This window comes from Salvia splendens, chromosome 14, assembly GCF_004379255.2.
Source record: "Salvia splendens isolate huo1 chromosome 14, SspV2, whole genome shotgun sequence".
Lineage (NCBI taxonomy): Eukaryota > Viridiplantae > Streptophyta > Magnoliopsida > Lamiales > Lamiaceae > Salvia > Salvia splendens.
Genome location: NC_056045.1, coordinates 21,926,412 through 21,949,578, shown reverse-complemented (window position 1 = coordinate 21,949,578; position 23,167 = coordinate 21,926,412). Strand labels below are relative to the sequence as shown.

The following is a 23,167-nucleotide window of genomic DNA, read 5'->3' as shown; positions in this document are numbered from 1 at the left end:
ACCAAAACTATAAATTACAAATAAAAAAGAGAAGCTTCGGAAGCCGCCTCAATTGATAAATGTTTATATGGAATTTCGCATAAAGAGATCATGTAACCAAACTATTAAATTCTTTATGATTACCTTTTACCGATTGATTATATTCATTCTGGTGGCATAATTTACCATTTAAAAGATACTGCATAAAACAATATTAAATCATTCATTTAATAAATGTACTTACAAAATTGCCATTTAAAGAAAATAAAAAGAGCAAAAAGTAGTAAAATAGTGAAAAAAAAATCTTAAACCGATACTAGATCAAAGTTTAAAGACATGTTAGGAGACCTCAAATATGCAAATGGAAAACTGTAATAACTAAAAATATAGTTCTCTCGACTTTTTATGTCACTCGTTAAAATCAAACCAACAATAAACTGAGATTTTTATACAAATTCTTAAATCTTCTAGAGTCTAGAACTTTATTTTCATTTGTACTATCTTTTTTCCAAAAATAATTAATTTTCAAACCTTTTACAAGTATTACTTTTGGTAAAGAAAGTTAAATCGGTAGAGTTTGAAAATAATGTTTGGAACCTAACCATTTTCAAAAAATAAAACTTCAAACCATGTACTAATGACTTAGTAGAGTTTGACCTAAACATAAATAGATGAATAGGACCCAAAATGAGCGAAAGGAAATATATATTGGGTAACGAACATTATAGTAAAACTTAATTTACTAGAAAGACAAAATTGATAAGAAATTAATTAAATATAAATTAAGTAGATGATAGCAACAGAGAGTCAACGTGGAAATCGCTGGGACAGGTTGGAATATTTCTCTGACATCCTTGATTTCCTAACAATTATAAAGCTTTGGAAGCTTGACGTGATTAGTTGAAGAACTCTTCAAATTATTAGAAAAATCATTAAAAGATAAGATGTAGATATTGATCACTTAATAATTACTCCTATAATACTTTCGAAGCTTAATTTGGAATATTTCTCTGACATCCTTGATTTCCTAACAATTATAGTACTTTTTTATTGTTTAGCATGTGCAACTATGAAGTCCGTCGGGATCACAGTGATATTATTTTTAATGGAATCTCTTATTTTATAATTGGAATTTTTTCAATTTTGACACCATAATGAAATAACCCTAAAGTGAAAACGTTCGCACTATGTGGATGTACCTTGACAATTATTCTGAAGAAAAAATATTATAAAAATATATCAATATCACAAGTTCTAATATCCAAATTAAGAAGTTAGTTTCTTTTATTTTAAATTTTGTTTTGGTACGATGCATTGGCCATAGCCCATTGGTCAGACTTCATAGGCTCAGAATAATCCATAATTAATTAGGGATGCGTTATAATGTTAACTTTTCTTAAATTATTATCTTACTAATTTATCAACATAGTGTATATGATCGTTGACATTTTTAATATACTCCGTTGATGAGTTAGCAAATTAGCAACTTAAGAAAAATTAGCAATGGATCACACCATATAAATTTTACAAGTGTCCAATATCAATGTTTTGATAATAAATTTTAGATCCATAGAGTTTAAAATTTACACTTGAATTACCTTGTAAAAATCCGTTATTTTCTATTATCTGGATTGATATTAGGATTGGGATTAAGTTTTTTAAGGGATAATAAATTATTAGGACATTATTTTATCAAACACGTTATATGCATTATGCGATACTATAATTGTAAGGGACTAAACGTAAAGTACCAAAAAGGTGATTTCTCTTTAAATATTTATGTTCTATAGTCGGCCATAATTTCATATTTGTAAATTGTTATATCTTGCGGTATAATGAGTAGAACTACGATTATCTTGCTTGTAATTGTGAAAATAAATTGAATTATTAAATCTAAATAATTGAATTACTATATGAACTCGTTCTAGATCATTTCTTTTTTTAATATAGTAAATAAATTTAAACATCTTTCATGTGCTTTAATTGATCGGAACTTTTTTTAAATAGATCGATTCATTTGTTTCCAGTTTATCGAAATAGGTTGAAATTTGATTAAATTAATTGCCATCCTTAGGTTTTATTAGAGAATAAAAACTTAAAACCGAAATATTTTTTGTTCGACACCAACTCGAATGAATAATTAATCAATAGCCTTTTAATTTGTGGCCAGCGACAGCCTCCAGAAGTAGATTATTACCTATCTATGAAGTTAAATGAGTTACCTATCAATGAAGTTAAATGAGTTATGATTATTCGAAAGGGCCAAAACCCCCTATCACTAGTCAATACTGGTGATTGGTGATGCTATTTTGATGGGTAGCATTTCTTTTTCAACTTAAATAATTTAGTTGGGATCACAATAATTTAATGCATTCACATCAACTACATTCTCAAGCGTATTAAATAAACGGCTAGTAATATGATTTATTAAATTATTAATTAACTAGATTCCTAATTCATAAATTAAATATTTTCTTAAAGATGGTAATCGAGAGAGACATTGTATGGAAGATTAAACATGGTGGCAAAAGTAGGGAAAGAGTTTTTATTGTATTTTCGGTTGTTGTATAAGTTTGATACAAGACATTCCCTTTTATAGGGAGATTACAACTCTTAGAAACTCCCACTAATTAATTGTATGTCTAGGTAAGTGCCACCTATTAAATGTAAATGTAATTACCAAGTAATTGGTACTTGGTACTAGCCGTTCTTCATCTTGGAACTTGACACTCCCCCTCAAGTTGAGCGACGGTATCTCCGATATTCAACTTGGTCAATATTTCTCTAAAGCTCTTTGGATTTACTGCCTTGGTTAAGATATCGGCCAATTGTTCTTCCGATGGAACAAACTGAAACTCTATAATTCCTCCTTCCAGTTTCTCTTTAATGAAGTGACGATCGACCTCGACATGTTTGGTTCTGCAATGTTGTACTGGATTTTCTGATATGCTGATTGCTGCTTTATTATCGCAGAATAGCCTACTCTTACGGTTCGGGGCAAAACCGATCTCGGTAAGCAATCTTCTTAGCCATATAATCTCCATGAGTCCACTTTTAATTCCTCGGAACTCTGCTTCAGCACTAGATAAGGCAACGACCTTTTGCTTCTTACTTCTCCAAGTGACCAGGTTGCCTCCAATAAACGTGAAGTATCCACCGGTTGATTTTCTATCGACTGGATTACTTGCCCAATCAGCATTTGTATAGCCATCTACATCAAGATCCTTCCCTCTCTTTAAGAATACTCCAAAGTTGGACGTGCCCTTGAGGTACCTTACAATTCGTAAGGCTGCATTCATATGTTCTTCTTGGGGTTGGTGCATGAATTGACTGACAACTCCAACTGCATAAGCAATGTCTGGTCTGGTATGTGAAAGATAAAGCAATTTTCCTACAAGCCTTTGATATTTATCTCGATATGTAGGTTCAGCTCCTTCAACAATTCAAAGTCCATGGTTTGGTGTCATTGGTGTATCGGCCGGCTTGTAGTCCAAGAGGCAAGTTTCTGCCAGTAGATCGAGAACATATTTCCTCTGTCTTAAAAATATTCCATGCCTTGATCTCAATACTTCTATTCCCAAGAAGTACTTCAGAGGGCCGAGGTCTTTCATGTCAAACTCTTTGAACAGATTGGTCTTGAGGTTATTGATTTCTTCTGTATCATCTCCTGTGATAATCATATCGTCAACATAGATGATAAGACAGGTTATCTTATCTCCTCTCCTTTTTGTGAAGAGTGTATGATCAGAAAGACTTTGTTTGAATCCATGCTTGATCATTGCTTGGCAAAACCTTCCAAACCATATCCCCGGGGATTGTTTTAAGCCATATAAAGTTTTTTTCTATCTGCACACCTGTCCAGGGCCAAATTCGCCATCAAATCCTGGTGGAATTGTCATATAGACTTCCTTGTCCTTTTCTAATCCTCCATGAAGGAAGGCATTAGTCACATCAAACTGATGTAGCGACCAATCCTTACAAGTTGCAACAGGCAACAATGCTCGGACGGTGTCAAGCTTGGCAACTGGGGAGAAAGTCTCATCATAATCGATCCCATATACTTGAGTGTACCATTTAGCCACCAATCGCGCCTTATATCTCTCGATTGATCCATCTGCACGTCTTTTGATGGTGAAAACCCACCTACATCCGACTGGTTTTTTTCCTTCTGGAAGCGTACACTTTTCTCATGTTCCATTCATGATCAGGGCATCGACCTCCTTCTTCATAGCTTCCCTCCAATGTTTGTGCTTGACTGCTTCTTGGAAAGACTGGAGGATTTCTTCTTCTTCTTCATATAAGGCTACCTCGAATGCTCGGGCCATTTCTATGAGGTGTCCTTGGGCGATGTTTGCTATTGAATATTTTACTTTTCTCCCTTTCCAGTCCGGAGAGTATCTCTTGGGAGGAATTCCCCTTGTACTCCTGTGTGGTAGTATGCGTGTTACTGTTGTTTCTGTCCCTGGTATCTTCTTCCCAACTTATCCTGTCAATGTTAGTTGTTTCCAATGGAACTGTATTGGTTTCAGAATCGTTTCCCTCAGGATTCGCAGACGAGGTTGATGGTTGGGCGATGTCCTCAAACTCCATGGTCGGACTAGTGGATTGTGATAGCTCGGTGGTATGATTTTCTTTTTCTGATGCTTCGGTGATAGGATTGGGTTGTTCTGCCCTTGACTCGTCTCCCCCTTGGACAGATTCGGGTTGAGGGGTGGTAGTTGATTTTGTTGGGATATACAGCCAATTTAGTGGGCCACAATTTGGATTATGCGGTTGATTCTCCCCCTGACCGCTAGATTGGCTGTAGTAGTATTCTGTTTCCACAAAGTCACAGTTCATGGTTGTGTACATGTGCTTAGTTACAGGGTCGTAGCACCGATACCCTTTTTGATTAACCCCATACCCAAGGAAAATACATTTAACGGCACAAGGAGAAAATTTGGTACGGTCATGTTTGGGAATGTGAACGAAAACCGTGCAACCAAAGACTTTGGGTTCAAGAGTGAGATGAGTTGGTTTTTGTATGGCTTCATGATTGATAAATGTATCAATGGGAGTTTTAAAATTGAGGATACCTGTTGGGAGACGGTTCATGAGATACACAGATGTGGCTATAGCTTCTGGCCAAAAATGTGTGGGTATTTTGGATTCGATGAGGAGAGCTCTGGTGATTTCAAGAATATACCTATTTTTCCACTCCGCTACCCCATTCTGTTCAGGCGTATAGGCACAAGAAGTTTGGTGGATAAGACCTTTTTCCACAAAGAAGGTTTTCATATTGGCATTGATATATTCCCTCCCATTGTCAGACCATAGGACCTGGATATTTTGTTTGTACTGAGTTTGAACCATACTGTAAAACTGGGTGAACTTGTCGAAAACCTCAGATTTATGTTTTAAGAAATATACCCAAGTCATACGGAAAAAATCATCAATTAACGGGAGAAAACATCGGAGGCCCTGACCTCCATGGATTGGGGCAGGACCCCAAACATCCGAATGAACTAAGGAAAACGGGGTAGACACACGAGTATTATTTAGCTTAAAAGAGTGACAGTGGCTTTTGGCTAGGTGAAAAGTTTCACAATCAAGAGAGTGCATGCTAGAAGCTATCTTAGGAAACAACATTTTCATATATCCTATAGAAGGATGTCCTAACCGACGATGTAAAAGCCAAGTCTTCCTTGTAGTTGGTCTAGAGTCAGTAATGCCGTACTCTGCTGAGCTATCTCGTCCACATAGTACAGTCCACTTCGTTCAGTGCCACGCCCAACTATCGTCCCCGTCTTGGTATCCTGTAGCATACAAAAACGAGGTTGCATCAGTAATTGACAGTTTAATTCTTTCGTTACATGACTGACGGACAACAATTTATTGGAGAAAGTTGGAACAAGGAGACAGTTAGAGAGCCGGAGGGTTGGAGAAATATCAATGGTACCCGCCCTCTCTACTCGAGCTAAATCCCCTCAGGCGGCTTGGACATAGGTTTTAGTAGGTTTAGATATGTGGAGGAAATATGTTGGATCGAAAGAGATTGTACCGGCAGCAGTAGTCTCTCTGTTGCCATTTTGGGTAACTGGGATGAGTGGCTGGAGGAGGGTTGGTTACTCCATTTATGTGAGACAATAGACCCTTCCTTGCCTCCTATGGCTCGTTCCATCAGGGTTTTCCACAAAGGATAATTATCCCAATTGAGTTTACTTTGGACATGAACCTCCCCCAATGATTCTGGTTGGTTTGAGGGAGGAGGTGGTGGTTGTTCTTGAGTTTTTGGTGGTATATTAATCTGTTTGAGGAACTCGGCCAATTGGGCAGCGAATTCCCCTGGGAAATTCACCAAAGGTTGGTTGGTGTTTGTAGCTTCTGAGTCAGATTCTGACATGGCTATTTTCTGATTTTTGCAGGTTTAAAAAGGGCCGGGAAAGGTATATCCGGGACGGTGATGAGAATTTTCTGAGTCCCCCACCGCTGCAACCTGCTCTGATACCATCTTAAAGATGGTAATCGAGAGAGACATTGTATGGAAGATTAAACATGGTGGCAAAAGTAGGGAAAGAGTTTTTATTGTATTTTCGGTTGTTGTATGAGTTTGATACAAGACATTCCCTTTTGTGGTGAATTGTGGTGAAGCAAATCATATCCCACATCGGAGAATGGACAAGAGTTGCAAGCATATAAATGGGTTACCCCAACTCCATTAGTATGAGGCTTTTTGGGGAGTACCCCAAGAGCAAAACCGTGAGGGCTTTGCGCAAAGTGGACAATATCATACTAATGTGGAGTTCGGGTGTGCACCACCGGGGTCCCAACAGTGGTATCAGAGCCCTGGTTCAGGGGTTGGGCCTGTGTGGCTCGGGGTTCAGTGGGTTGCGCTTGCAAGTTCTCCGATGTCTCTGCGTGAGCTCGACCAAGACCTGTGGTGACCTGGTGACCTGTAACATGGGGCACATACATGTGGTCTTGGTCTGGTGGTCTTTGTTTGATGGGAGGATTGTAGTGAATTGTGGTGAAGCAAACCATATCCCACATCGGAGAATGGACAAGAGTTGCAAACATATAAATGGGCTACCCCAACTCCATTAGTATGAGGCCTTTTGGGGAGTACCCCAAGAGCAAAACCGTGAGGGCTTTGCCCAAAGCGGACAATATCATACTAATGTGGAGTTCGGATGTGTACCACCGGGGTCCCAACACTTTTTATAGGGAGATTACAACTCTTAGAAACTCCCACTAATTAATTGTATGTCTAGGTAAGTGCCATCTATTAAATTTAAATGTAATTACCAAGTAATTGGTACTGGCCGTTCTTATCTTGGAACTTGACATATTTAATAAGAGATCCTAGAGTTTAATATACATATCGATACATTATCTTTGAATATAAATTTATCTGGAGAAATGGAGAGAGGCGAAGAAAATTCTCACCATTTAAATTTAAAGTCATCGTGATCTTTTCCATCATTATCCAAAAACAAAATTCCACCCTTTCTTGTCGCTTCTTTTTAATTCAATGACGGAATCGAATTAACTCGGTGATAATGTTTCTCCTCAATAAAGCGACAAATGATGAATTTTTAAGGAGTACAAAAAAAGGGGAAATAATTGACAGATTGAAGGGAGAAGATTTGATTTTACTTCTTTTTAAATGACATATTTACAGCAAAAGAAAATGCACTCTAAATGTACTTTTTAAATTATACTAGTTCGATACTGAGATTTATTTGTAACACTTAATTAATTTAATTACTAATAAAAAAGTCAACTCCATGTGAATATAAAGAGAAATGGGCAGTTCAAATAAATATCCAATGCAATCCTATTCTTATTCTATGTTTTCGATTTTCAATGCAAGTTGCGTCGATGCCATACCCTCAAATTCAATGTGATGATATCTCCATTTATTAGCCATTAACTCAGAATAGCTAAATCATGACCTATTGCATATTCAACCGACTAATATACATGAATGAGTGCATCAATACTTGAAAATTAAGATGTACTTTTTTTAAGAGTAGTACTAAATTGCCACATTATGGCCAACCATAAAAATAAAAAATTAATAAAAGTTAGTGCATTTAATGTCATTTCGGTGAAATCAATACCTCTAAAAAGTATAAATTTTATTTGGACAAATGTACCCTTAATTATGACATACTATAAATATGAAGAAACTAGTACTATAATTTATTCAATTGGATTATACATTAACTCATGTTGCATCAAATTTATATAAACAAAATCAAATTTAATAATGTTACATGATTAATTCAATTTTATCTTATATTTTTAATACCAACGCATCCTGATAAGTATTTACGCACGAATAAAAGTATTGGTCCGATATTGAAATATTGGCATATTGCAATGATAAATTCAAATTTTTATTTTTAGCTTTATTTGTTAGTAAATATATTAAAATATGAAAATAATATTACATAAAAGATAAATGCATTAATATGTAGACTGTGAGTGGATTCTCAGAGGTAATATTATTATAATTTACTTTATTTAGTGGTTTAGCATATTTACATGAATTATAAAATATGAAATCATGATTTACTTTTTATTCAAATATAAAATATATGTGTCATTGTATTATTTAAATATTTGTTTATTCTTTAAATTAAATTATTGAAATAAGTAAAAGTTGTAAGCTAATACTTATGGAGTACACAGTGATGGTGATGGTGATGGTGATGGTAATGATGTTAAGTTATGTAGTAACGGAGTAGCACATAGTATTATAGTCTATATTAACAGTAATAATATTAATTGCTATTATTATTAATTAGATTATATCACAACTTAATTGGAAGTATATAAACATATAAACTATTATGTATAACGTTACATTTTGGTACATATTTTAATGCACAATTGGTAAAGTAAGAGAGAGAAATAAAGAGAGAGAGAGAGGAAGAAGAAGACAAAAATTAATAAAGTATTGTTATAAGAGAATGAGTCTCACACTCTCATTTCAATTGAGAGAAAAAAGTTTTCCAAATTAGAAAGTATATATTCTTGTGAAACGAACTAAAAAATGCATATTATTGAGGGACGAAGAAAGAATATTATAGGCTTATAGATTACTAATATACAAATGCAATATGGGAATGATTTTGATTTTTATAAGAGAGTGGGAGATTGCCAGAGACTTATGGGAATGGGAATTTCATGTTTAAAAAATATTTATTCTATTTTAAGATTTATTATTTTTAAAATAAAATTTAAGTTAGAACTAACGTAATGTGTTTAAAATAAAAAGAAAAGAATAACTACGTAAACACAACTATATCATAGTATATACAAAATAATTAGTATATTGATTTATATAATTATATTATAATACACCCTATAATTTTAGTATATTTGATAATCTTAAACTATAACATAATAAAAATATTATAGACTATTTGATTTTAAAAATAAATTACTGAAAACAGAAAAGTAAAAAATAAATGAATAAAAGAAAGAAATGTAAATAAGGTGGGGTCTTTTCTCTATGCAAATTCTGTTTTCTTATTTAAATTATTCTTTAGATATTCACCATTAAAGATTGGATTAATTTGTTTTATCATCTACATAAATAAGGTGGGGTCTTTTCTCTATGCAAATTGTCAAAAATGCGATTGCAGTCTTTCTGATTGACTTTGATATCACGCATTAAAAGAAGACTGAAGAAAGATTGAGGTTGAATGTTGTCCATTTTCCTCAATGTATTATTGTTCAAAGGGTGCAATAAAACAACAAGTAATAAATGTAAGAGACAGAAAAAAAGATATGCAATATAATTGGAAAAAGTTGTTTATTCTTTTAGCTTACTGTTTTTGACGAGCATTATTTAGTACTAATATATCTTACCAACTGGTTCCCAGTAGTGAAAATAATTATTATTTTTAGAAAAGGAAAGTAGTCTTGAAATTTGAAATAGTACTAAATATATGTATATGCATATACATCATGTAGTCATGTAGAGATGAGATCAATGTTTTAAAAACCGGACCGGCAAGCGAACCGGCGACGTTACTGGTTCACGGTTCAACCGGTCCAATCGGTCGAACTACCGGTCTAACCGTTTTACTGTTGTAAATATATATAAAAATATATTAAATTTAGTAAATGATTTAAAATTAATAATATATCACAAAACATTAAACCTTATAGATAATTAGTGATGTATAAATATAAATAATATTAAAATATAGTAAATATATTCAGATATATATATTTAATATTAGTTAGTCTAGATAAAAAATTTAATATTTCATGTATTAAAATAGATCATGTTTATATTAATTTAAGAAAAATTATTTCATAAAATAATATATAATTAAATACGAATTAAGTACTTATTAATTAGTTTAGATAAGATTATTCATTAATGTCAATAGCTAGGGTATATAAATTAAGTATGTAATATAAAAAATTTATTTATAGTAAATAATGAATCTTATATGGTACTAATAATAATATAGGTGGTAAGTAGAGCATCATTAAAATATAAAGGATGATAATTATATATATTATAATTAACAATTATATTAAAGAATAATAAAATTAAATTGAATTATTAGTTTTTGTAGATAAAATTAATGGTTAATGTATAAAAATATTTAATGTTCAAATTGTTCAATGAGCATGTGGTAGAGTCGTAGAGGTCTTGTTAACTAGAAGAGAGGTCATGAGTTCAACCTCTACCAACAACAAATTTTAAAAAATTTTGAAAAAAAATAGAAAACCGGTTTCCGGTTCACGGTACAACCTAGGAATAACGTTTCTTTACAAACTTTATTCTAATATATATATTAAGATAAAGTTTTTACAAACGTTAGATTATATTTCGTGACTACAGTATATAGATATTTTTAATTTTTTATAAGTTACAATAGAGATTCTTTACATGATCCTCTTAATTTATGTTTACTGATGATGTGACGAATTTTTGATGGGAATAAATGCAAGTAATAAATGATCACAACACGGAAAATTACGTGGTTCGATTTACTGAGGTAAATCTACGTCCACGGGAAGAAGAGAGGGCAAATTTGTATTGCTTGGTCTCGCTTACAGATTACAATACTGATTTGCTATAAGATTCAGGATCTAGAGAGCTTAACCCCTGTCTATCTGATCTAGGTTCTATTTATACATTGAACTAAGATCGTGGTTTGCAGCACCACTCACTAGATCGTGGATGGTTGATAACTGCTTAACACCACTAAATAGATCGTGGGTGTAATGGAGGCCGTGGAGATCCTGCATGGGTCCACTATCTCCTTGTTCGGTCGAACACTGAGACCGAACTGCTGAACTTTGCCGATTAGCTTTTGCCGATCTGAGAGTAGAGCTTGATTGGTTCTTTTGCCGATCTGAGAGTAGAGCTTGATTGGTTGGCTTTTACCGAGCTGTAGGCTGCGACCGAACTCTTTGGTTGTGCCGAACCGAACTCTTTGGTCATGCCGAACTGATACTCTTTCTTGGGTTTTGAGAGTAGAGCTTGATTGGTTGGCTTTTACCGAGCTGTAGGCTGCGACCGAACTCTTTGGTTGTGCCGAACCGAACTATTTGGTCATGCCGAACTGATACTCTTTCTTGGGTTTTGGGCTGATGGGCCGTCACTGTTATTGGGCTCGCAACTAGGGTTTAGTTGTTTAGTTCGTACCCCATCATTTACATTCTACGGGATTTTTCTAATATGCAATTTGTCTATGTTATGTGAATTATTTGTTGGCTATTATTATTACTATTATTTAACATAGGTAACCTGTCATTTTGTTATTGTAATTTTCCGCACGTTACTTCTTTTTTGTAAGTTTGGTGATATTTAAAAGAAAATTTTGGTTGGTAAGGTGAAACGGGCTTAGTAACAGATTCAGCTTATTTAGGTCTAATACGAAACAAAGACTCATCCAATTTTATTGTGCAATTATATAAAATCAAATATTGACATTCGGTGTTACCGCAATTTATTGAAACATAATATCTGAATCCTGCCATACATATAAGCTCACTCAAAGGTTAGAAGTTTTTTATTTTTCAACCACATATTATTGTAACGTCAGTCATGGTTTTAAAACATAATGTCGCCATTATAACGGGGTTTAACTAGTAATTTTTCATTTTTTTAAAAATTATTAATTGATCTCAAAAGTTATGATATTTTATGTAGATTGCAGGCTTGCTAGGTTCACGTTACAATAAGGGTTGATTTTCGAATTCGAAAAAAAAAATCCTATAAATAATCCGTCTAATCATGCTATAATTGTGTAAATTATTTAAGTATTATACTATCATTTATGATTTGTCGGGTATTATCTACATTTTCGATACAATCATCAATTAATATAGACATATTATTGGGCAAAATAAATACTATCATTTATTTGAAAATAATACTATAATGTAAGAGAAGCAATAAATCTTGTCCATCATTATGAAATATAATAGCTATATAAATTTCTACATCAATCTAGGAGTGTATATTAATATAAATAAATAATTATTGAAGCAATTGGCCTATTAGCTCAGTTGGTTAGAGCGTCGTGCTAATAACGCGAAGGTCGCAGGTTCGAAACCTGCATGGGCCATTCGTTTTTAGTTTTATATCTGTTGTTTTACCACTAATTTTCATAGGTATAGTAGCTTTTAATCACCATTAAAGTGAAATAATAGTAATTATAATGAAATAGAAAGCCAAAGGCTCTATATTACACATGAAACTCCTGCATTATAATTGTAGTTATTAGAACTAAAACTTATGATCTGCTCCCGTCTTAACTGTTGTAGCTCTATATAAATAGATGAATGCATCATTGAAAACGGAGAGTATCTAAGAAGAATATTAATTAGATAAAGAAAAAAAGATTAACTACAAATGCTAAAATGCTTCTCAGTACTTACTTTGTTGTGCCTCTGTCAGGTGCAAGTCGATGGATTAGAGAAAGTGCTAGGCATTTCATTACCATTAATCTGTATGACATTGCTTAGATCAATATTATAAATTAAAGAGGAACTAATACTTAGCCTGGCATTATGGCTATCTCATTGTGAAGGAACAGAATGAGGATACATATAGTTCAGAACAATGAATATTGCAATTTTTTTTTGTTATTAGTGGAGTAGTTCTATTCAAATCATCAATCAGCCACTAACTTTCTATAATGTACAATAAATGATTTCTGATTTATTTCTGTCTAAAGAGATCCTACATAGGACAATGAAGATCTAGCGGAATGAAGTTCTAGGATGTTGCCACGGTGGTTATTCACTATTTAACGTATAAGAGAATCCACGTCATTTTTTTAATTATCTGTTCTTCCGTAAGAGTATAACACTCACATCAATGCTATTCCCTAAGAGCATGCTCTTACACTATTCAAGGGTCCCACCATTCTACTATTCAATTTAAATATTTCAATTACTAAAAACATTTTCACAATATTAAAATACATTAAAAATACTTGAAATACTATTACAAATTACTAAAAAATAAAAAATTACGTAATTAAAATCCTAAAAATTAAAAATTACTGTACATAATTAAATTCATAAAATTAAAAAAACCTACTACTCGTGGCCGAATTTCGCCCAAATGTGTTTGATTAGGTCTTCTTTCGATGTGGGCTTTGGTATTGCACATTGTCAATCTTCTTTCGCTCTTCTCGCGCACCGTAGTATGCACACCTCGGCGTGGGTGAGACCTAGGTGAGTTGTGTGAAAAATGTAAGAGAAGTATGAATGATAATTTGATGTAAAAAATGGATGATGAATGCGTGCATTAATAGATTATTTTGGGATAAAAACATAGAAATTTCCAACGGCATTGCCGTTGGCCAATCGCAAGGCGCCATGTCAGTGTGCTCTTCGGCACGACGGTGCTTGTTGGCAAGAGCACTTCCGTGCCGTCGGCAAAAGCACAACAACGAGCACAGTACTCTCCGTACCAACGGCACGACGACTGTTCATGCCACGAGCATTGCTGCAGGTGCTCTAAGGCATTCAGTGGAGTGAATGGATTGACATATATTTTGCGTGCAATTTTTAGTTTCTAAATTTATTTTATTATATAATTTTCACTTGTATAATAAATTCCTGTATAATTGTGTATATATTTGTGAGTTTCAAACTTGATACTACAATACTATTATTCTTATTAAGTTTTGTAGTATAATTTTTACTTGTATAATAAATTCATGTATTATTGTGTATATATTCGTGAGTTTCAAACTTGATAGAATACTATTATTCTTACTTCATAAATGTGAAACCACAATTTCCAATTAGTATAAGTAGGAAATTATTTGGGTTAGTGCATTGCACGAGTGTGATACTAGTTAACTTAAAGTAGTAGTACTATTATTCAAAATTATCTGAGATTCACAACTAGGGTACAACGACGGTAGTAGTAATAGCTTTCGGTTAATTAAGTAGTACTACTTAATAGATTTTCCCTAGATTCAAAGTTAGGGTACGACGACGGCAGTAGTAATAATATTTTCTCCGTTCCTGAAAAGTAGTACTCCCCCGTCTCATAAAAATAAGGATTGTGAGCAAATTGGTAAAGTAAGAGAGATCTAGAAAGAAAAAGTGATTGAAATATTTTTAGGGGAAAATGAGACCCACTTTATAAGAGATTTGCCAAAAATAGAAAGAGACTATTTTTATGGGATGAATAAAAATGGAGAAACATGGGCGGATCCAAGTAAGAACAAAGGGGTATGAGTATACCCCAAAAATAAGTTGGTGTAGTTGATCTAGTGGTATATTTCTTGGTCTTTCACACGGGAGCCCTAGATTCGATTTTCGCCTTAACCAATTTCTATACTATTTGTTTAGTATCTTCAAATTTTGGATTTGGATTAAAAACCAACACAATTGACACACATTCTCGTGTAATGCATGTTTCTATCATAATATATAATTAGTTTTTATCTTTCCAATTTTCTTTTAATGCACATTTACACAATGTTTGTTTTATTAAAATTAAAATTATAGATTTTGAGCGAGAAAAAAATAAATAAATATTAAATTCGTCAGATTTTGAAGCTTCGAATTGTTAAAATTATTTATTGTACCCCAAACGAAAAAACCTGGATCCGTCACTGTGAAGAAAGAAGATTATTTTTATGGGACAGAAAGAGCATGAACTATTTTCTTTTTAGTCTGTTTCTGAAAAAATATGAACTTTTTAATTTTGGATCCACTACACTATTAATAATGTAAACCCTATTTTTCACTAATAGTGCTTTTATTACTAGTACTATTTTTCATTTTCTCTCTTACTTTATCAATTATATATTAAAATTTATGTTCAAATGTTCAAAAGTTATTTATGAATATTAGTAGTTTGTATGAAATAATTTGAAAAGGCTCAAGTAAGCATCACCGGTTGTCAACGTTTTGTGTTATCTAAGAATAGGATATTTTTTTCGCCCGCATGGGCGTAGCTCCGTAGCAACGAAGGGCAAATCTTGCTGCAATAAGAATAGGATATTTTAAACACGCCTAAATCAAGAATTCTGTTGTAGATGTGTTTTGCCAAAAATACTAGACTTATGAGACCTATCTTATGACTATTCTAATTTTCTCCGGTGTTATTTCTACAATTATATGCAGTTTGACCTAAACTCGTTTGGTCTGCCAGCCCAAAAAGGAAAAGGAGAATATATAAAATGTTCACAATCTCACTATGCCGCGTTGGTGGCGGCGGTGTGATACATATTTTCACCGGAGAGAAACCGGCAAAAGACAATAGTAAGTTTCGATTTCAATTCCAAGTGAGGCGGAAGAGTGTCGGCGAAATTTTCGATCGATGGCACCACTTCACGACGAAAAAGCGGCGGACGACTCTACTCAGCGCCCAATCTCCAATATTCTCTTCATAATCGGTATCTCCTTTTTCGTTTTTCCTTATTTGCCATTGATTTTGAACGAATTTCGTTCTGATTTTGGATCCCTCTCTCTCGGCGTTCGTGTGAAAAGCTATGCAAACCGAAGCGTCGCCGCTAGTAAACAAGTTTAAGCTTGCTGAGGAGCCTGACTCAGTGTATGCTTCTTTCTTCTGATTTTACGATGCTGATTTATTGGTGTAGAATAAGCTGCAGAATTTAGCATATTATATGGTATATGAGTTATAATTTCCGGAAATAGAGTAGTTTACTGATTTTTGTTATAACCAGAGTTGTTATGTTATGTTTGGTTCTAGGTGATGTTATTGTCGATTTAAACCGGTTGCTTCACTTACTTTGCTTATTCTCTTTATATCTCATATATACCTTTGGTGTGGAACCATTAACTGTTTATTTTTAGTAGTGATAAACGACTTCTTTGATGCTAGTGAGGACAGTGTCATTTGCCTTCTTATTTCACTCTAAAATATGTGCGGATTTGTCTTATTTACCTTCTTTTTATGATGCAGGTTTCCGAAGGGGGTTCCATGGGTGAGGTACAACGGCAAATACAAAGATTTGAACATCAATATTGTCTGTCCAGGAAAAGACACAACATTGGGTATGCGGACGTCTCTCCCCTCTTCTCATCAATGCATTTCTTCACTGTTGCTCCTTTGCACTGGACTGAGCGTCCTCACCACTATGATATACTCTTTCATATCTAATTGATGCATTTCTTGATAATGTTTGCCTCTCTACCTTGGCTTATAAAGGGCGTTGGATGTTTGAATTTTATGTTTTCGGTTGGATGCTATGAAGCAAACATGCATATCTTACATCAAAGATAGATACTGTAGTTTTTTTGTAGTTTTATCAAGGATCTCATCTGATATCTAATCTTAACTTTCGGCTACTAATTATGCTGATTTATCTTTCTCAGGTGTTGATTGTGTGGGTACAGTCTCAGCCTCTCTTTTGGCTTATGCTTCTATTCAAGCTCTACAGCCAGACCTTATCATAAATGCAGGAACAGCTGGAGGGTTCAAGGTATTCCAAATTCTGGCAGAAGTATATATGCCTTCTGTTTTTTTCTTTCTCTAAATTCCTAATATTTGAATTCTATAATTTTTAGGCAAAAGGTGCTTCAATAGGCGATGTATTTCTTGCATCAGATGTTGCATTCCACGATAGGAGAATTCCTATCCCTGTAAGTCTCATGCTTTCATTCTTTTATTCAAATTGTCACATGTTTATGTAAACTGTGTATATTGTTATATTTTTGCATATTGACTCTGAGAACTAATAATAACTCTAAAATCACTTTATGTTGCTTAAGATATGCTCTTATCCTCTCTATACATATGTGGGTTTTGATGCTAATTCCAGACTGCTTCATGTTCACAATTTCATGAACTTCATGTGCTTCTAGTGACGGCTTTAAAGCATTGTGGATTGTAGGGTAACAACATTAAAGCATTGTTATAGTACTATTTGAACCTCTTGAGCAATTATTCTACTACATCTCACTATGCTTCGAATGTAAAAAACATAAATAAATATTTTACATCTTACTATGCTTAAAACTTAAAAACGTTTTTAGTCTTCCAGGATTAACTCTCAATGCAAAACATTTGAGCTATGATTTTAGTTCAATTGGAATGGCACCTATAATTTCATGATATGATGAGAGTGTTTTCTCTAGTATATTAATTTGACTCCCCCTATTACTTCCAGATGTAGAGCCTAAGCAAAGCATTAATCAACTATCCAGAATGTCATGGTGTTCACTAATAGGGGCGCCTTGCATGGCGTTTTCGTTATACCCATATTGTTCAATAATTGGGCTGCATTGCAGTTTAAACTTTAAATCAGGATAAATTAGCGGAGTTTTTACTATTTCTAAATACTTTACTAATTTGGCAATGCAACACTTAATTGAGTCTGCTTATAAAACTATGGAGTAGCTGCTTGTATCATATATCTTTATGTTATTTATTCTGATATACAGGTATTTGACCTTTATGGTGTTGGCTGTCGTAAAACCTTCTCCACACCTAATCTTGCTAAGGAGCTGAACTTAAAGGTACTGCTCTTTCAAGATCTTATATACGAGATGTCAAAGAGTGACTGATGTTTTGCTTTCAATCAATTCAAACACAGAAATCTGCCAGTTTCTTGGAGATACATACCAAATAAGTACATGTTTTAGTAGTTTCTCCGACTACAACGAATTATGTCTTTATTTAGTATTTGTTCTGTATGATGAAGATAACTTTAATGATAGGTAAATGCTGGAAATCCTCTCTTCATGCTTGAACAGTTTGTGTTTTCTTCTTGCTATGCTATAGTTAAATCTTGCCATGAACTATGGTTATACCATTATAGATCTTTGCGCACTTTAGTTAAAAGTTACTATATATGTCTCAAGTTGTCTTATTGATAAAACTATTGCACAAATTCCTCCAGCCACATAATTACTAAGGCCATTTTGGCTTTATATCATTCAAGTAAGGCGGTGTTCATTTATAGTACTGATAGCCGTGGCCCTTGACTTATCTTTGGGGATGATATAGGTTGGAAAATTATCTACTGGTGATTCTCTAGATATTTGCGCAGAAGATGAAGCAGCAATTCTTGCAAACGATGCAACTATCAAAGACATGGAGGTAGTTTTCTGTTCTCAATCTTGCTGTTTTGTTCAACCCAGATTCTAATATTTGCCTATAGAACTCAATATTGTAAACTTTGGCACTAGGCAATATTCTCTAGGTTAATGAAACAGTAGTAATATATGTAGAACATATTTTGCTTCCAAAGACTCCAGATGAAATAATGTTTAACTAGATTACTTCGCCTCATCCAACTGTACCAGGGAGCTGCTATTGCTTATGTGGGACATCTCTTGAATGTGCCCGTATTGTTTTTGAAAGCCGTGACGGATATTATTGATGGTGACAAGCCAACGAGTGAGGAGTTTCTACAAAATTTGAACGCAGTCACCATCGCGCTGGATCTGGCAGCAACCAAAGTGGTTGATTTTATCAATGGAAAGAGTTGCTCAGAACTGTGATCCTTCTCAGTTTGGGACCATATCATTCCTGTATAAACCACTAATACACGACTTATGTTACTCATTGTTACATTATTTTCAGACATTTGATGATTGTCTGTTAAGAGCTGTGAGATTTCTATTTATGGAAAATTCACTTGTGTTTTCTTCTTGATCTTTCATTATTTTACTGCTACTAGAAAAATTAGTTGTTGTATACAAACAATACAATATTACCAGCTTTTGAAACCTAAAATCCTCAGTTCAATGCTTTCAAACATCCACAATTAATGTGATAAATAATCCGAATGTCAAAATCTGCAGAGAACGAGTTGAAATAGAGGCATTCTGATAATCAACAGAAGGTGGAAATGCCGACAGTGGTATTCATAATTTAAATCAAATTGGCACTGTTGCAGTAAACCAAATATGATTGTGGCAACATCAGACTAATTTAAACATCCAGCTTTATAGTTACTGCCAAGTTTCCGACCAACCAGAAATGCTGACCAAAAACAGAGCCATCTATTGACCAAAAAAGAAAGAAAACAGTGAAAATAATCTTTAAATAGCCCCATACATTTACACCACTCCAGAAGGAAGGCGCAACACGAGCTGTCCCCCGAAAACACTGCAGGTACAAAACGCCACGATTAGTTTAACAATTCAGTAAACTATATATTTATGCTTGGTAAATGAATTTGTGTTGACCTTTTCACATAGTAATAGCAAAAGTCGGCCAGGATGAAGGTCTGAACAATTTCGGATATTAGAACCATTGAAGGCCAGAGTCCGTAACCCAATGCGACAAGAAGATGGCCACGCGTGTCCAAAACCTAACCCAACACAAGCAAAAAAAGTTATCTTGATGCAAACTTTTTGTCATTTTGGAACTGGCTGTTATCTTTTGAGCCCAGGTAAGAGAATAATTGCTATAAAAAAATTAAGTGAAGAGTTCATGCATCAAACCTGGAGAACCCAGTGGGCACAGCTCAAAAACCTAGCAACTCCCAATGCAAATACATAATGAGCAGTAAAAGGTTCGACAATCTGCACCAAGACATTGAAAATATCATCATAAGGTGCATATATCCTTGTACGATTACACATGCATTGGAACTTGTTCGTCTTCCGTACAAGTTACCTTTGTATTCTGCATGACACGTAGCTGAGGTAGGACAGAAACAGCTTCCAAGTAAACACAGAACGCCCAGGCAATCCTGTTGACTACATGATGTGACGTAGATGGGTGAATTACCAAGGCTATAACAGCACAAGGGACAACCTACAGACAGAATTTGTTAGATTCGAATGCAAACGCTAGCAGGAAACTCCAGAAGCATAAGAAACTGATTGGAGTAGAAATAGATAACTTCTTTATTTAATAAAGAAATAGATAAATCCTTATGGAATTTAACAAATTTTGCGTTTTAAGACCAGTTACACCATTCCTACACTATACTTGGTAAACATGTAAAAGGGCTAAACAGATGTATCATGCTTTAAGCTACTAAAAGGCTTCTTTTTATCAAAAATCAAACATCAGAGTATGGTAGCAACAAGGTAGTAAACTTCCTCAGCACCATAAAAGTTAAGCAGAAAAAAGTGAAAGGACACTCCATGAGGGAGGAACTCTCAAATATACAAATACACACCTGAGGCACAAAACAAATTGATGATGACAGATACACTCAATATAGAACAAAAGGCGAACCTAGAACTGCCTTTAGAGCAACTGGAAGCTGAGTCCCATGAAAAGAGCTAAATCGAGAAAAAAAAAAGCACCTAACTACGTATTATCACGACCAAAGAAAACAAAACAAAACAAAACAAAACAAAAAAAGAGGAGCAGCACACACAACTCATAAGGACCTAACTAACAGACAGCTTTGGGATGCAACAAATATACATGTTCCACAAAATCTGAAAGAAAAATTTAAACAATTATTTCATTTATTTGGAGTTCATTCAGTGACAATGTAGAATATTCTTCCTCATCATAAATCCAGAACATAATCCTTAAGGAAAAGAAAACATCCATTTCTCAAATACTCACCACATAGTACAGTGCAATGTTGTCTTTATCCTCCATATAACTCGATCTCAAGTTAAATCGAATCATATAGACAACCCACAAGGTCGTAGCCAGCGTAGCCAAGTCAAGCACAGTGTGTATGTCGTACTCCATGACAAAACTGCAATACAATCTAACAGCCAGAAAGATAGCTGTGAGCTCCTGAGACTTCAGCGAAAGCCCTGCATAGATAGAGCAACAAAATCAACACCTAACATTTAAAGAGAAGAAGCAAGGCAGTAAAAATTGGGGGATCTGCTTGATTCACTAGATATCTAGATGACACTAATCGATAAAAACAAACTATATTTGTTACTCCAATCATTTTAACGAACATATATACAACTTCCTTTCTTCCCTAGTTCATAAAACCATATAAAAATTGATTATTTCAACCCTGAAGACATAAAAAAATTGAAAGGCAATTCAATCCCTAACAGCAATACTACATTTCATAAGAAAAACCAAAAAGTTGAACAAAATAAATATATTGACCCTTCCTTATATGCTACCAATATTCGACAACCAAGAGATCTCCCCCAAAAAAATCCTAGCTTCTCCATCCCCCTGCTAACAACTAAACGCATCAACTAAGTAGGCAATTAACATCAAAATACATTTATTCATAAATAGAAAATTTTGAAAAAAAAAATCGTTCTTCCAACACCAGAAATAGAAACGTCAATGGAAAAACTAATTTTTTTCTCTCCCCAGCTCTAAACCTAATTTACCCCCAACGTCATAGTTCCAAAAGATCCAACTCTATCAAAACCAATTGCAAACAACACACAATTATAAAAATTAATTAAAAGTACCAGCACAGGTCTTCTCCTTCATCAACTTGTAAATCAAAACAGCAATTCCGATCGAATGAACAGCCTCTGCTGCCACAAACAGATTATCATGATCGTGGACAATTGCACGGAGGAGAACAAGCGCCGCCATGCCGCTAATCACGGCCAGAAACGCCTTCACCTTGGGCGGCTGCCGTCGCAGCCATGTCGCCGCCGCTTGGATCGGTCTCCTCGGTGCCTTCATATTTTAAAGATAATCTACAAATTCAAAAATCTATCTATTTATAGTTTTATTCAGATGTATAATTCAGAAAGGAAAAGTGAGGGAAAATTTTTTAGGAGAGAAAATTTTCCCAAAGAAAAAGAGAGAGAGAAATCAGAATCGGAGAGGAAGAAATTGTTTGGAGAAAACGAGTGTTTGATGAGATGCCTATACATTAGGAGTCAAACACGTCACACCAATCCTTTCTCGGCTCATTGTCTTAATTTATTTAATTCTATTTCGATTTTAGCTATAGCTTTGTTAACATATTTTAAGGTTTTATTTTATTTTCAGATTACTGTTATCTTAACTTTTTTATGCTCTCTTTTATTTCTCATATAATTTATATTCTCTGAGTAGTATTTTATTTTTGGAGATATGAGTTAAGTATTTTCTATTCGCCCCATAATTTATTTGAGCAAAAAATCATTAAATTTTTCGTTAATTTTAAAAAACAAAAACTAAGAAATTTAGGTGTATTATAGTTATTTCACGGTATAAAAATAGATTCGCCTATATATAATATATGTGATGTTTTCAACTAAACTATATCCATTTTATGAATAGACTATATTGTTTAAATTGCCAACGATAATGTATATATATGATTTCTCGATTATCAAATATGATATAATTTCACCAAAATTTTTGACCTTAAGATAATGACAAGCAAATTCAAATTTAAATAGTGTACTTTTTTAGCTAATTTGTGAAATTAGAGAAAGAGTGAGAATTTAATCAAATTTTCTAATTTCTTTTTATTTTAAGCAGCCCATAAAGTTGTTTTATTCTAGACTTTTTTTTGAAGTAATGGCAATTTGCCCATTACATTCTCTTTGAATTGTATTAAAGTATATTAACACCATAAAAAATAAAACGCACTAAATGTGGTCATTACTATTGATATAATGATAACTGAACCACCTAAACAAAGATTCAAGAAATAATAATAGGCTGTGGAGTGGAGTGGAGTGGAGTACTAAATAAACATTACTCTATATTTGCAGTTTTTGTACACTGAATTTATGATATATCTACGTAATAAGAAAGTGGACAAGACTCGAGAGCAATCATACAACAAAAAAAAATACAAACAAGGTCATAATTCTTTGACTAGTA

At 33.8% G+C, this 23,167-nt stretch overlaps 2 protein-coding genes and 1 non-coding gene across 3 annotated transcripts; 2 read left to right on the top strand and 1 right to left on the bottom strand.

The window, feature by feature from the left end:
* The first annotated feature begins 12,492 nt into the window (after nucleotides 1-12,492).
* On the top strand, nucleotides 12,493-12,566 carry TRNAI-AAU. The gene has a single exon. It is a non-coding gene; the product is annotated as a tRNA-Ile (tRNA).
* A 3,088-nt stretch (nucleotides 12,567-15,654) lies between these two features.
* On the top strand, nucleotides 15,655-19,085 carry LOC121765485 (5'-methylthioadenosine nucleosidase-like). Its single transcript, XM_042161662.1, has 8 exons — nucleotides 15,655-15,866; nucleotides 15,961-16,024; nucleotides 16,397-16,488; nucleotides 16,810-16,916; nucleotides 17,002-17,076; nucleotides 17,878-17,952; nucleotides 18,443-18,535; nucleotides 18,742-19,085. The coding sequence occupies exons 1-8, from the start codon at nucleotides 15,791-15,793 to the stop codon at nucleotides 18,937-18,939; spliced, it is 780 nt and encodes a 259-aa protein (XP_042017596.1). The 5' UTR covers nucleotides 15,655-15,790; the 3' UTR covers nucleotides 18,940-19,085.
* Nucleotides 19,086-19,270: 185 nt separating this feature from the next.
* Nucleotides 19,271-22,207, bottom strand: LOC121765484 (ER lumen protein-retaining receptor erd-2.2-like). The gene is made up of 6 exons (XM_042161661.1): nucleotides 21,808-22,207; nucleotides 20,975-21,174; nucleotides 20,063-20,203; nucleotides 19,888-19,968; nucleotides 19,630-19,754; nucleotides 19,271-19,549 (listed from the first exon to the last, which is right to left on the bottom strand). Exons 1-6 carry the CDS (start codon nucleotides 22,028-22,030, stop codon nucleotides 19,501-19,503), a joined length of 819 nt encoding a protein of 272 aa, XP_042017595.1. The 5' UTR covers nucleotides 22,031-22,207; the 3' UTR covers nucleotides 19,271-19,500.
* Nucleotides 22,208-23,167: the final 960 nt, after the last annotated feature.